At 41.4% G+C, this 15,012-nt stretch overlaps 3 protein-coding genes across 4 annotated transcripts in view; 1 reads left to right on the top strand and 2 right to left on the bottom strand.

Annotated features, from left to right (window-relative positions):
- gpr143 (G protein-coupled receptor 143) overlaps window positions 1-6,137 on the bottom strand; it is a 7,555-nt gene extending 1,418 nt beyond the window's left edge. Inside the window, exons 1-8 of the mRNA XM_019895380.1 lie at window positions 5,859-6,137; window positions 4,996-5,105; window positions 4,829-4,923; window positions 3,441-3,533; window positions 3,044-3,153; window positions 2,855-2,963; window positions 2,646-2,763; window positions 1,721-1,976 (exon numbers count right to left, since the gene is read on the bottom strand). Of these exons, the coding sequence (XP_019750939.1) occupies window positions 1,721-1,976; window positions 2,646-2,763; window positions 2,855-2,963; window positions 3,044-3,153; window positions 3,441-3,533; window positions 4,829-4,923; window positions 4,996-5,105; window positions 5,859-6,114 (1,147 nt within the window). The 5' untranslated portion in view covers window positions 6,115-6,137. The remainder of the gene's footprint in view (window positions 1-1,720; window positions 1,977-2,645; window positions 2,764-2,854; window positions 2,964-3,043; window positions 3,154-3,440; window positions 3,534-4,828; window positions 4,924-4,995; window positions 5,106-5,858) is intronic.
- A 121-nt stretch (window positions 6,138-6,258) lies between these two features.
- Window positions 6,259-12,513, top strand: LOC109531222 (ankyrin repeat and SOCS box protein 9-like). Of its 2 annotated transcripts, XM_019895382.1 has the most exons (8): window positions 6,259-6,348; window positions 7,710-7,997; window positions 8,075-8,154; window positions 9,264-9,371; window positions 9,552-9,702; window positions 9,786-9,920; window positions 10,915-11,106; window positions 11,192-11,856. In XM_019895382.1, exons 2-8 carry the CDS (start codon window positions 7,931-7,933, stop codon window positions 11,317-11,319), a joined length of 861 nt encoding a protein of 286 aa, XP_019750941.1. In that variant the 5' UTR covers window positions 6,259-6,348; window positions 7,710-7,930; the 3' UTR covers window positions 11,320-11,856. The 2 variants fall into 2 exon arrangements, with proteins under 2 accessions (XP_019750941.1, XP_019750940.1); XM_019895381.1 differs by lacking the exon at window positions 6,259-6,348 and having other exon boundaries at window positions 7,469-7,997; window positions 11,192-12,513.
- A 1,345-nt stretch (window positions 12,514-13,858) lies between these two features.
- mospd2 (motile sperm domain containing 2) overlaps window positions 13,859-15,012 on the bottom strand; it is a 15,365-nt gene continuing 14,211 nt past the window's right edge. Inside the window, exon 15 of the mRNA XM_019895367.1 lies at window positions 13,859-14,439. Coding sequence (XP_019750926.1) covers window positions 14,287-14,439 — 153 coding nt within the window. The 3' untranslated portion in view covers window positions 13,859-14,286. The remainder of the gene's footprint in view (window positions 14,440-15,012) is intronic.

Consider the following 15,012-nt stretch of genomic DNA (forward strand, 5'->3'; position numbering starts at 1 on the left):
GGTTGCGGGAGGGAGGGTGCTTTAGTAACAATCTCGAAAAGATTGCACAACGTCAGACTTTAGATCCGCTTTGCAAGGGCCTCACAGGCTCGTGACATATTGGATGCTTTCACTGAACCGGAATGCAATGGAATCATCTGTGTCTTATTAATAATGATCATGAGCCGCCGGGATAACCATCACATGTCTGTTTTTTTTTTTCCCCCTCTCCAAAAACAGGAAATGAAAACCTTGGGACAAAGATCCAATTTTTGATATGAGAGCTATTATTTTTAATCACACACTGTCTTTTGTTTTCTTTGCTATCTATGAGGTGAGTCACAAAAGATATATTTTAAACCCAAAGTACATTTTTCCTCCCTCCCTTTCAAAGTAACCCTTACGGAATCCAACGCACTTTGGACTGAGCGGGTGCGTTGTCATGGTGATTGCCTGGCTCAGGCTGAAGGGGATAACTGACAGTTTGGATTTGAAATATAGCTTTGGTGACATTTGCGACTTTGCTGACACGTACTGTACATTAGCAGGATTACACGAAACGCACTTTTGAGATTTGCGTGAAACTGCTGCATCAGCTTGTCCGGTGAATAGAGTGTCCATTTTTTTTGGAAATACTTTTGCCAACTAAAAAAGGACAACCAGATGAACAAACTATTAAGATCTTAAATTTTCTTTCCCCACTGAGGTGTCTAGAAATGCCTGTAATCCGTTCCAGCCTCCACCAAAAAATATTTTTTTAGATAGGAAAGACAGCACTCTATAATATTATACTTAAAAAAAAAAAGACATTACACGATTGAATAGAAAGTAAAGAACTAATCAGTTTTAGCCACATTTTTTTGCTTCAATTAATTGGATTTGCTCATTACGGTATGTACTCCTTAGCTACCTCGGGGAATTACAATACAAACGCTGAGACACACACAAAGAGGAGATTCACAACCACAAGAAAGCTGCAGTAATATTTGTCATTTTTCATCGAGGATAAAGAATGTATGTCTGTAAGTATTGTTATATTGCATATCTCCATGTGTTGCTCTTTGAGTTAGAACACTGCAACATCACTGCTATTCGTTAGCTCATCTATGACATTTTGCATTGTTTGTTAGCATTAAGCTAAACGGACTTTCCCAAGGGAAAAAAAATCTGGCTGTGTAAACTACCGGTAATGCTTGTTGTGAAGGGAGTTAAATTGAAGTCCAGCACAGATAATTCGGCCTTGATGCCGCTTGAGTCACTATCGAACCGTCAACCCCGCCCCAAAATCAAAGATGGTACAGTTTAGGGGTCACCAACAGTTGCCCGTTTAGCGTTTACCAAGCCTACTCTAAAAATAGCTCCACCAGTAAGATGCATCTTATGTTTTGTTTATATAATTAAAAAAATTATCAGTGAGCTCCTTCTTCTGTGTGAATGTACAGTAATACAAAAAAAAAAGAAGATATTTTAAATTAGCTTCCGAATGGAAAGAACTGACAAAGACTAAAACAAACAATTACAGTATACAGGATGTTACATATACTCCAAGCTTTATTTTCATTATCTCCAGCAGGGGGCAGCAACAGTACCGGTAAAAACAAAAACTTGATCACAGTGTTCAGAGTGCCGCATCAATGAAACCTCACATTTCTTCCGTCAAATAAAATAAGCAGTCCACTCATCCCTCATCACCAGCCCTCATACATCGGCGAGTTATTGGCGGCGCCGCGAGGCCGATTACCTTCTGAGAGGACGCTGATGGCGTCGGACTGCAGCTGCCCGTTGCCGTTCATGTTTTTCTTGGCCTCCTGCACGTGACTCTGGTAGAGCAGGGCCGTGCCCACCATGGTGTTGTGCCTCTCCGCGTTGGCCACTGAGGTGGAGGCCGACTCCCAGGCCATCTCCCGCCTCCCGCACGGGTTCAGGTCCACGTCGAAACCCGTCCAGCCGTGGAAGGCCAGCGTGTTGAGGAAGGCCTGCATGGGGTTCAGTATCCCCTGAGACGTAAACGACACAGGGCGGTGAGGACGCTCAACTTCAAATTTGATCAATGGACAATATGTACATTCCAATGGCCGTCAATTCTACACACATTTTGGCAGATAGCAACGGTCTATTGTACAGTTATTCAGCAATTTTTTAAAATACATTGGTCCATTTTCTGATCTGATCGCTATTGTTTTTTTTTTGTTTTTTTTTTTTACAACTTGCTGATCGGTTGTGAAATCCTAATTATGTAAAGCCTACAAAACATATTAACCATTAACGTGCTTATTTTTAGTGTTCCTATTTATTTGTGGGAAAAAATATTAGCGACTTTAAATTAGGCAAAAATTGGCAGTATTTTAACACCTTAGCGCATTACGATTTTTGCAGATTCTTCTCCGTTATTAGTTAAATACAAAAAATAAATTTATTGTGGTAAGCATTAAGGTACCCAAAATGAAGTTATTCATGACTATGTATATATTTTTTAATTGACACGTTTATCGGTTTTCAGAATTTTAATCAGCCAAATATTGGAATTGGCAACCGCCGCAAAAAAGTAACAAGAAAATAATTCAATCTCTGAATGAATATCTGTTTGTGGACATAAATATTCATGAAAAAAAAAATGTACAAAAATAAACACCATACCCCCAATTAAATTGACTTTTGACTTTTACCATAATAAACCACGTGATGAGGGCAGCATTTCTGATATTCCTGAGGCTGCTGTCATCGATGTTCCCCTGCATCTCCAGGTAGAAGAGGAGGCACTCGTTGATGATGTTGGGAATCCAGCTAGAGCACCAGAGCGATATGATTATTACATAAATATATAGCATAATAACATGATAACAACACGCTGCAGTGAAGAAGATCAAAAACCTACCATATAAAGAACACCAGCATGATTTTAAAGAATCGTATTTTTATGGCGCTAGCCAGCCGCCGCTCGTTTTCTGTGTAGATTCCTTGACGTCCTTTTAGCAACGATGTCACTAAAAGAAGAAGAAGAAGAAGAATAAAACGTTTTTGCACATTCGGGTCAGATATTTCCGATTCGGTCCACGACGCTGACCTGCGGATGTGGTCCGGTTGAAGAATATTGGGTTGGCAACGAAGACCAACAGCATGGGTGCGTATGTGGTGACGTAGTGAGGGATGGCGTGCTGGAAGCCTTGTTCACAGCTGAACAAATGTGAAATACACACAGTTAAAAAAAAAAAAAACATGATCAAATATCACAGGACACTCACTATGAGAGCAAAAGAACAAGGCCCGAAGGTCATAATACTTAGTCTGGTTTATCACAAAAATGCTGAATGACCTTTAGATGAAGTTGTTCCATACCGCTGCAGACCTTGCTTTGTGCACCGAACAACAAAAAATGGCTTTTCTACAAACGGTTCCCGCAAAGCAGCACAATCGTGTTAAAGGTCTTGAAAGGACGAACAAGCTGAGCATAAGGGTCTTACTTGGAAATGGAGGGGTAGTAGAGCATGGCCACGCCCTCAATACACAGCAGCAAAGCCAGACCCCATGTGATCATGTGGTACAGGATAATGGTGCTGAGGGAGAAAGGGAACAATTCATAAGACCGCGCTCACATCCACAACACATGCTGCAGTTCTTTGTCCTCGGGCCGGGGTTTAATGATAAATCCCTTGATGAATGATTCCCTACTACATACTAAGCAAGGAATTACTTTGAGTCAATGGAACATTAAAAGCAAGTGGGCTTCCACCCAATAAATGAAGTCACAAAAACACAGAAAATACAAAATACAGTACAGGGAAATCGTGACATGACACATGACAGCACCGTCACCAACAACCAGACAGACTGAAAGAAACCGGGGAACTCGATACAAGCAATCTGACGAGACGACGAGGCACACCTGCACAAGACATGACTGGCTTGAGGGAGCCGATTTGCTGACATGAGGAACCGGGCTGAGAACAGATGGAAATGAAAACCGAACAAACAAGGTGACACGAATGTGTGGGACAAGACGAAAACAAGATCTACCATGAAAGAAATTAAACATCTCAACAACAAGAACGCAGATGCAGCTCCTTCAATGCAGCTGTCTGCGTCTCGGCGGACTCCCTGATCAGTTGGAATAATTTTGGACCCTTCTCCAGAATGATACGTTTGAACAAGACCCTTCTGATGCTGTAGAACACGGGTGTCAAAGTCAAGGCCGGGGGGCCAGATCTGGCCCGCCACATCATTTTATGTGGCCCGCGAAAGCAAATCAAGCATGTCAAGTTCCATGATGCTTGCTAAAGTCTGAACCAAAATTTCAAATTGTCATATGTAATCCACAATAACAGTCATTATTCTTGACTTCTGATTTTAAAACTAGCTCTTCATCAATTTGTTGTGCACTGTGTATGTCATATGTGGAGGGGATTAAACATTTATATGGTTTCCCAAAATTCATAACGGCCCTCCAAGGGAAACCGTAACTACACTGTGGCCCGCGACAAAAATGAGTTTGACACCCCTGCTGTAGAAGCGCTGTGAACCACAGCACGTGCTGAAAGATGTGACTCCAAAAATGTCAGGAAAAGCCTACCAGAACATCTGAACTGTATTTGGTGTTCATCATAGGCACCTAAAATAGTGGCAGTTTGACTCCCTTTTAAGGTGGGCTTCAATGTCATTGTTGAACAGAGCCGCATCCCCACTTACAAGAGGGTGTGCACACTTGTGCAATCCCATTATCTCAGCCTAATCAAGCGAGTCAGACAAATATATTACGTACTGCTTGGCCTCGAGTAGGGTTATTCACTACAATTGTGTTACATACGCGCAATATTGTATTTCTAGTTACTTTCAAAACAATTCCATGCTTCACCTAATTCCAGCAGACGTCTTGACCACCAGGAAGACGTCGACGGCATAGCAAAAAGTCCACCAAAACGAAGCGCTGTAGAACAACTGGATCCACATCTGCCAAGATGTACAAGAGTTGTGTCATCCAGCAGCTTGAAGCGGCCGTGATTTTCTTTGCGGACGACTTACCGCACTGCCGAGGCACAAGACGTCCGGCCAAAGTTCGGTGCTGTTGGCCTCGGAGATCTGTTCCACCGTGTTGGGTAGGCCCACCCACAGAGAAGACCTCAAAATGATGCCTGGGAGAGACAACACAAAATTCATCCACCAGCAAGAGATTAGAAAGTAATCTCATATTGGTTTCGAAGCCTAACTAATGTCAGTCAAAAAGTAGTCAGTTCAAAGAACTGGTGGACATCAAATTTCCTCTTACGGTCACTGCTTTAATAGACGCTATCCCGCAGCATCCAAATGAACAAACAAACGCCACACCTTAAATGTAAAATGTCCTCCATTTCTGGAATAATTATTTTAATGTTATTATTTTGATTTTTTTCAGGTGATGCTTGGTGTAAAGTTTGACACCAATATTTTAACATTAAACAGTGATATGGTTACAGTTTGACTGACGGTTAATTTCAGCCAAAATATTAGAGACAACTTTATGTATGGTTCAGAACTGTTGTACACAACTGTAAATTCCAACTACTAATATTAAACATTCACTTTATATATAATGAAATCCAGTAGCAAATATCGGCTTTTACAGCAAATAAACTCGCTCAAAATGGAGGAAAAGTACAAGAAAAGTCACTAAATGCGACATCAAACGGTGATATGGTTACAGTTTGACTGACGGTTAATTTCAGCCAAAATATTAGAGACAACTTTATGTATGGTTCAGAACTGTTGTACACAACTGTAAATTCCAACTACTAATATTAAACATTCACTTTATATATAATGAAATCCAGTAGCAAATATCGGCTTTTACAGCAAATAAACTCGCTCAAAATGGAGGAAAAGTACAAGAAAAGTCACTAAATGGTCACCCGTGCATCCCAAAATGTCGCACAGGCTGATGATGAAAAGTATCCGCGATGAAGACGCGGGTCTGGGCAGCGGGTAGTGTCCGAGCCTCCTGTAGCCTTTCTTCTTGGGCAGGAGCTGCAGCACGGTCAACAGAACGCTCGTGGCCGCGCTGGCCACCGTCACGATTCCGAACAGCAACGGCTGGAAGGTGACCACCAGCTCGGTGGCCGCGTCACGGTTCGAGCAGCAGAACGTCTCCAACCGCGGTGACGCCATGACGGACTCGGCAAACCCACCCAGGCGGCCCCGGCTTGCTTCAAACAGGCACGAAGAAGGAAAAGGGGGCAGAAAATAAAAAAAAAGGAGTCCGCTTCACCCGATTCTCCGACTGATCACATGGCGGCTACATCATGTGCTTTCATTTAATCCCCCCCGCAGCTGCTCGGCGAGTGTGATCGCAAGGGTGCTGCGAGGTGACTTTTTCACCTACTTTTAAAGACTCGACATTAAGTACGATACGACTGCACAAAAGAATGCCAACATATTAACTGGAATTAGAATACAAAAGTAAAATGGGTCCAGTCCTTGGACGTCATTTCATACCGAGGCCATTGAATTCATCACAAGTTGTCGACTGACTGTTTTATACTCCAAGTTGGAGGCACAACTCAACCATGAATGGTGTCTATTATTCTTTTGGGATGCAAAACGACAGTTGTAATGATGGCATGCAGGGAATCCCCCACCCCCACCCCCCTCTACCGGCTAATAACAATAGTTGAGTGAGAATTGCTTCGTTAAAATGCCATGTAGTTGTAAAAAGAGGCCTGTTTCCACCTCAGACTCAAATATGGCCGCGTTTTTTTTTGTTTGTTTATTTGTTTTATTGTTAGAGGCAAAATTATTGAGTCTCTTTGGGAAGGGATGAAAGGACAGTGCCGTATATGGGAGATGAGCCTCCTCCCAGAGGCGTGCAGATTGGGTGGGACTGGGGGGGGGGCATCCCGATGTCATATCATATATCAAAATATTTGCGATATAATTTCAGGTAATCTTTGTGGGGAAAGGCAAAGATTGCCAAGGAGTGCAAAGTTTTTTTTTTTTGCAAGGGACCACTTTTTTTTCTTCAATGTCACCTTCGGGGCTCCTGACAAGAGACTCTTTATTTTATCGTTCATAAACATGTAGTCCATTTTAGCTCAGAGAAATCCAGAAAAAAAAAAAAAAAAAACAACAACAATAACTTATGTTCAGATGAAAAAGGTTGGCCGGCCATCCATTTTCTGATCCTCTAATTCTCAGATTCGGGCAGGATGCGGGCGACACCCTGAACGGGTTGCCAGCCAGTCACGGTGAAAAATGCTGTCTTTCTTTTATATTTAATGATGTCACTTTATTGGTTTTATTCAGATTTTTTTTTTTTTTACAACAAACCACTCACAAAGCAAAGCAAAATAACAATTTTAATAACATTTCATTTATTTATTCTCATATTTTCACAAGTTCCCCCCCTTTTTAGAACTTTTCTTTTTTCATAAAAAGTTTTTTTTAATTTGTTGATTAGTTCCCACTTCTCCATTTTATCGTGATTTTTTTAATTCTGATGCCAAATTATAATTTTTTTTTCTTTGCCAATGTGACCTGAATATGCCTTCCTCAAAACAATGAGTCACATGTTATTTGACAAATAATGCAACTTTAACATTTTAAAAAGTATTTCCAGGTGGTTTTTTTTCTTATTTTTTTTAAACAAACAGCAGCGAAAAAAAGACCACAAATATAACCGTCCATTCCGCCATACTCCTCCCATCTGTCTTGAGGCACATCTTTGGTGTCAAATGTCAACACAACAATTCCAACCTGCCCAACAGGCCTCCCTCTCATTTGTGGCACCTCCTTTGGCTGAGTCACACCCACACCACAGAAGCCTTCTGCTTCCTGGAGGGCAAATATCTTGCTTTGAACAGGAAATGACATCACGGCACCGAGGAGCATTTTTGGAAGCCGAAAACCCAAAACAAGAAGCAGATGTTTTTCAGGCGCCGCGTCGAAAAGAAGCAGAAAGCAGAGCGTACAAAAGTGAAGGGGAAGAATGTCAGGAGGACATGAAGAGAGTCAAAGTGGAACTTGTGTTTTCTTCTCCAATCCTCTGATGAGTGGTGAGTGTCACACAGGAACTGGCTTTTTTTTTTTCTTGCAAGCATGTGATGTGAACGTCTATGCATTGTGGACACAGATGTGGAAGCAGACTGGACTCCAATTCATGATGCCGCATCCAACGGCCGCTCGCTGACTTTGCAAAGGCTCATTGCTCAGGTAACCAAACTTGAAATACTTTTTCAGGCTTCCTGAGCTTACTACACATCAACAGGGGTCATCAACTAATGTACAACTACATGTTACATAACACAGGCAGTTAGCACATGGTTGAATATGAAGTTTTTTTGTTTTTTTTTTAAATGAAAGTTGGACCAGAAATACATTTAACTGCTCAATTCCAAAAGGAACGAAACCACACAGAAAATAAAATAAGACAGTAATAGACTCGTGGCAATGTGAAAATATGTTAAAAACATCCAGGTGGGACAAAAAAACAAATTCAAGTTGTATTAGTGTGGAAAATGGTGTCCTTTAGTGAAATATAATATAAAAATAATTTCATGAGAATGAACGTGAACATTTTCAATCATAATGCTGCAAGAAAAATTACAGCGTTTCAAGAAATGTGTAATTAAAAAAATAGAAAAAGGCATTATTTGTAAGTGATTAAAAAGTTGGCATTTTCATTTTTATTTTGGCCATTTTACAAAAAAGTGTTTTTATTTTTAGAAGAATAAATTTGGATTATTAAATTAAAACAAAATTTATTATATTGCTAGCATTGTGTGGGATCTTCATACCTCCAAGACTTGTTTCAATCAATAAATTATGAGAGAGTCAGAATATAGGCCAGACTGTAAATTTTCCTATTTTATGAGAAATATATAATTTTTTGACACTCTCCAATTATTAAAAAAAAAAAAAGTAATTGTCATTTTATGATACAGTCCATTTTACAATCATTTTTCCCCCAACAAACAGAGCCAACAACTTCACGTGTGACTTTTTAAAATGAGTAAACAAGGACAGACAGTTGGACTCTTGCAATTCAGTAACAATAAAATCAGAATAATATTGCGAGAAAGAAATTTGAGAACAAAGTAACATTTCAAGATGAAACCAAAAACTAAGTTCCAATATTTTGAGGAAAATGTTTACATTTTGCAAGATGAGTAGTAATGTTATGATCAAATTCGTTTGTTCTTTAGTTTCCCACCCCCATCACCAATATTTTACTTCGTACGGGGTTTGTACAAAACGTAAGGGTGATTGCTTGCAGGAAGTGATGCTATGGAAAGGCAACCTGTTGTTATGTCATTGAACAGGGTGCATGTGTGAACCTGAGCACGTTGGACCAGGTCTCGCCCCTCCATGGAGCATGCGCGCAGGGCCATGCAGCCTGCGCCAAGCTGCTGCTGCAACATGGTGCTCATGTCAGTATGATGTCATACTATCTGCTTTTTTTTTTTTTTTTAAACACATAACAATTTTGTGATTAGTGCTGAGTCAGCACACTCACTAGCATGCTGCCACGTCCATTAACATTACACAAACATCCTTTGAGCTATGAAAGAAAAGTCCTAATTGAGGGATTCTATTTTGCGGAAAAAAAGGTCAACAGTGAGACATTAGATGGACGCACGGCACTGTCGGAAGCGTGCGGCCGGGGTCATGTGACCTGCGTGTCGCTACTCCTTCGGCACGGAGCGAGGCCTCTGGGGAGCGGCTCGTCCGACTCCCCAATGCACGTGGCCGCAGCCAAAGGTAAGGCGTTCGCGCATGTGTACAGGAGTGCCGCAAATGACACGTTACGGTACCGCAGCCTTATTGTTACCATTTTCACATAGGTCACCCAGAGTGCATTGAGTCTCTCGCGCAGCATGGCGCCGACTTGGATCAGAACGTGGATCAGTCTGGCACCCCGCTGCATGTCGCCTGCTCCAATCGGCAGCTGACTGCCGTGAAGAAACTGCTTCAACTCGGTAAACATCCTGATGGCCTAATACGCTTAGCTACGACTGACAAGGCGTCAAATGAAATTGTCTCGGCTATGCTCTTATTTTTTACGTGTTTTTTTTCTTTTTTTTAATGGAAGCGTGGAAGTGTCATTGCAGATTAAATATTTTTCACTGACAAATACGTTCAAACGTACTTGTTGGCTAAATGCTTCAAACGTAGCATTTTTCCCCTCATAATGCCATTGTGTAAATTATTACGCTATTATTTATTCGAAACGGCTAAATGTGGTGCCGGCGCCAGCCATCAACATCGGTCTGTGCTCACACTGGCGAGACAAAAAGCCTTTCATTCTTCCCAAAAGCAAACGACTGTGGTTACATCATCTACCCAAACTCTTTTTTTTCCAAGGTTTTGGAGCCATGAAGTGATGCAATACCGTCTTGGCCCGAATATAAGACGGCCTTGATTATAAGACGACCCCCTCTTTTTCAAGACTCAAGTTTGAAAAAATACTTTTTGAAGACCAAATTAATTTTTTTACAGAAAATAATTACAGTACATCTGAAACAAATGATTATAATAATATATTTGAGAGAAAAAGCATGTTATTTTGCCTCATTCAAGTCTTAATATCGCTTCTTTTATTTTCTTTTTTACTGCTACTTTTTATTTTTCTTCTTCGTGCTACCGCTATTTTTATTCTTCGTGACAGTGACATACTTTGGCCTTGGGAGTCAAGTTCAGCATTCGCTTCAATGATATCTGGCGCCATCTAGCGTCGTGAATGGGTATAATGTCTAGACCCCGAATATGAGACGACCCTCACTTTTTCAGTCTTATTTCAATGCAAAAAACACCGTCTCATATTTGGGCCAATCCGGTAAAATAAAATGATGAGCTGTCGAAACTGAAGGAAATCTGCCTGCATTTCTGCCAGGCATCATAACACAATTCCTCTTTTGAAATCAACACCTTTCTGACGGCATCCATCTCACCGCGCCCCCTCTCCTCACGAAGGTGCGAGTGTAAACATGGGCCGGTCCGGCGAGTCTCCCTTGCACGTCGCCGTCCGTGCGTCCAGTCCAGAGATGGTGTCGGTTCTGCTGGAGCACGGGGCCGATGCCTCCATGCCCAACCCGGAGGGCAAGCGGCCCCTGGACCTGGCGGCCCCCGCCAGCGCCGTGGAGAAGCTGCGCAAACAAAGCGCAGGTATTCCTATCCAAAGTCCTCACTGTGAGTAAGAGTTCAGAAGCCAAATTGATCCTCACTCTTGGGGGCGGCGGCCCACCTTCAGGAGTCCCACAGCTGATGCAGCTGTGCCGTCTCCACATCAGGACCACTTTAGGCAAGAGCAGGCTGCGCTCCATCACTCACCTCCACCTGCCCACAGTACTCCAAAACTATCTTTTATGGAAAGCTTGAGAATTTATTTCACAGCCTGAATATGGAGCTGAAGGTCAGTTGACGTACTAGTACGCTCTTTGTCCTCACTAGCAAGACAAGGAGAAGGACTGTGTCCTACAGAATTTCTCTAGTACATGGACCCAACACTGGATAACAATAATAAATGCTTGAAAGCAGCTTTCCGGACTTTTCCACGGAAAAGGGAACCTGCTGCATTTCTCTACTTTACCAACAGAGGGAGCACTCGGATAATCCTTGAGGCCAAATTTGACTTTGAAAGTGGAATACAAAGTCACGTGAAGGTCAACATCAACCCCGATCTACAACATGTTGTATTCATGAGCTGGCACATTTTTCCCCCTCTCGCTTTCATCTCCTCTTGTTGATGCTCCAAATAGATTTTTTTTTTTTTTTGCCGCCCCAACGAGGCCTCAAGTGAGCCTTTTAAACTGAATTTACATAATTTAGACAGCAACATTTAAAAAAGAAGTGCTGTACTTTAATCTAAAACTGAATTCTCTGATCAAACTCTGATATAAAATGTGTACAACTGGAGATGTCGGTTGAATTACTCTTATTTCATCTTATACTTCTCGGATCACTTGTCCGTCTGATCTGGGGTCACTTACTTTTGCCCTGTGAATGTTTGAATGCAATTTGTTTATTTCTATTTTTTAATCACACCACATGAATTGACCATTTTATGCCAAAATATAAGCAATTCCAAAGGGTCCACTGTACATTTCACCAACTCCATCCAGAGCATCCTTCGACTTAAATGCAGCACTTATTCATTTTCTATTGATCCCTTCTCCCCAATTTGGCTGAATGGCCGGCGGTCACGCTAACATTGAAGCAACTTTGATTTGATGTAAAATCAATGCCATCCGGGGGCTTGTGGCTCCTCATGCTGCCAGCAGAGAGACGCGGCGTGGAATTAATGACGGCGAAGCAATCATTGGAACGTGAATGTGTGTAGGAACGTCACATGACCGGCAAAACCGCCTCGAGGGTGTGACATCACGAATGTTAGTGTTTGGTTTGTGTGCTGAGCATTTCAATATACAGTATGTCAAGGAAAAAAAACTGTGCTATCAATGTTACTTGTAGAAGTTAAAAATTACTATTTTTATTTTCCTCAACATTATGGCTCAAAAACTTACAGTATTAACGTCCTTCGACAATAGCACCTAATTGGTTTGAAACGCAACTTCATTCTAAAAAAACGACGTCAAAAATAATCCACTTATGGGTCAAAAAGGGAGTGACCACTACTTGGGTCAATTTGACACAGTGTTTTCTTTTTTTTTGGTACAAATCATTTTTAATAGCTATTTTCTATAAACCTGATTTTTGGGTCAAACTGATCCTAGTACCATTGGGTCTCTTTTTGACTCGCAATTGGGTTATTTCTCGCCCAAGTGTGGTTCAAGTAACCACACATTCCAGGTTTCACATCTGAAAAAAAAAGTTGCCAACAATCTCAAGTGCTCCAATTCCAAAGTAGGTTAAGACCAAAGCAGTCTCGCAGGTCCCTGCGAACAAACTTCCACTAATCAACGGCATTAGCGTGCTCATTATTGCCGGGGAATCGTTGCACTCATCAGTGGAGCGTGTTTGGACAAACACACGTTGATAACCAAACCGGGATGTTGGCTCGTCACGTGGCCAACTTGATTGCTTGGTGCGGGATCTCGTAGCGGATAAGGCAGATTGTCAATAAGCTACAAGGGGCCCTCGCACCCGTCGTCCATGAGCTTGCCTGTAATTGCGTGTGTATTTTTAGTGGCTAATTAAAAGCAATGGAGACCAAGCACTCCCGCGGCTCCGGCTCCAACCGGGTTTTCAATTAGACATGTTTTTTTTTTTTTGATGTGGAAACTGAAAAGAAAATGTAGTGGCGGGAAGTAACAAAGTACAAATATTTTATGACTTGAATGAAGTGGATTGATTACTCTGGTATCTGTGGCCTGGTCTTAATGGATCTCTTCCTGTCACTGGATCAAAATGTATTCCAAGTTCCACGTCTCATCGTGCTTCTGCAGTTTTAAAAGGTGAGTTTTCGAACATTGGCAATAAAAGTACTTCGGCGCCATCTTGTTTCCAAGGAACTGTGATGAATGGATGGGCGGAGCTTCAAATGTAGTGCTTTGCCACCATCCAGTGGCATCTATTTAAAATGGTTTTTTTTTTGGTTTGTTTTTTTTTTAAGGGAACATCATTTAGAAATTTCAAGATTTACCTTTTTTTTTTTACTGCAGGGTTCAGTCCCGATCAAGGTTATAACATATTTGAACGTTTTATTATAGTTTTTATTTCGTTTTCCCTTTTTTTTCCTTCAGTTACAATAGTTTGTTTTAGGAGTCTTTTAGCTTTTACTTTGAAAATGCTTCATTTTAGTTTAGTTTTCATCAGCTTAATTTTTTCTAAAATATATGGCATATTTGAGGAATACAAGATTTGGGGGAGGGGGGCGATTACTAAATAGTGCAATCAAGTCAAGTAACCTCCAATTCTCAACAACTGTTTGACCTTGTGTAAGGTCAAGCAGTAATACCAACTATGCAAATTTAAAGAAGTACATTTTGTGGGCATTTTTTCTCACATTGTGCCAAGTTGTAAAAATGTCACATTGTATACATTTGTGTTTTACTTCTACTTCCACCACCTAGTGTGACATCTTTTGCCAACACTGCAAAAATTACTTGTTTATTTTCATAACTGCCATAGATTATCATATAAAATATTGTACAATATGATCACAAAAATAAATGTTTCCACCATATGTTTTGCAATAAATATTCTTTTCTAGCGACCAAAAAAAAAAAAAAAAAATATGCAGCAAAGTTATTAAAAGTGTCTTTGTTCTTTGTCGAGGGGCAGCGCAAAACGTGCCCGTCGATTTGGCGCTGAAAGGTCCTTTTTCTATTTTTTCTGAAGGGGGTCGGGGGGGCTAAGGGATTGGTCTTGGGAGATGTGCAGTGGTCAAGAAAGTTGCTGGGCCGTCATCAGCAGCTGCATGCAGTACAGGTTGATCATCAGCAAAAACAAAAACATGCAGGCCAGAACCTTCTGGACCGACATACACATGTTGACCCTCTGCTCCAGCCGCGCGTTGGAGGCTACCAATCGCATCAGCTGGTGGGAGAGGAAAAACAGACTTAGAGGATTTAGGAAAACCTGAACAGGACACTTCAGGAACAAGTACAAGGAAGTTGAGGAGTTCTGAAGTCGACTGCCCCCAGAGGTCGTACGAAACGGCATCAAAAGGATAGACTTGTGAGTGGTTTTGTTTGCTTCGGAATTTAGCGTTCTATCGATCATCCAATTGATTGCTTGATGGGCTAAAATTTCATTTTGCATTATTGAACATAAAAACGTGCACGTGAGGTGCAGGTATGGGTGAGGATCCTCACATATTCTGTAGTATCTTTGTCTTCGACTCGGGCTTAAAAAAAGCAAAGCCTGTTCTTGTGAGTGACGTGGGTGTCAGCGAATGAGAATTTAGCAGGGCAGGAGAAGTCAGCGTATGGTGTGAAAACATCCTACCTCTGGCCCAGTATTTCACAATTCCCCAGTGAAGTGGAGGGGAAAAACTTTCAATAGAAGCAGTGCTATTACGAAACAGATTGTTAACATTACAGTTGAAGGTTTAGTTAAAGGTGTCATGAACCTGGAAATTATTATTTCAATTCCTATTGGGGGGGGGGG

The sequence above is a fragment of the Hippocampus comes genome, unplaced genomic scaffold (assembly GCF_001891065.2).
Source record: "Hippocampus comes isolate QL1 unplaced genomic scaffold, H_comes_QL1_v1.1 scaffold237, whole genome shotgun sequence".
NCBI lineage: Eukaryota > Metazoa > Chordata > Actinopteri > Syngnathiformes > Syngnathidae > Hippocampus > Hippocampus comes.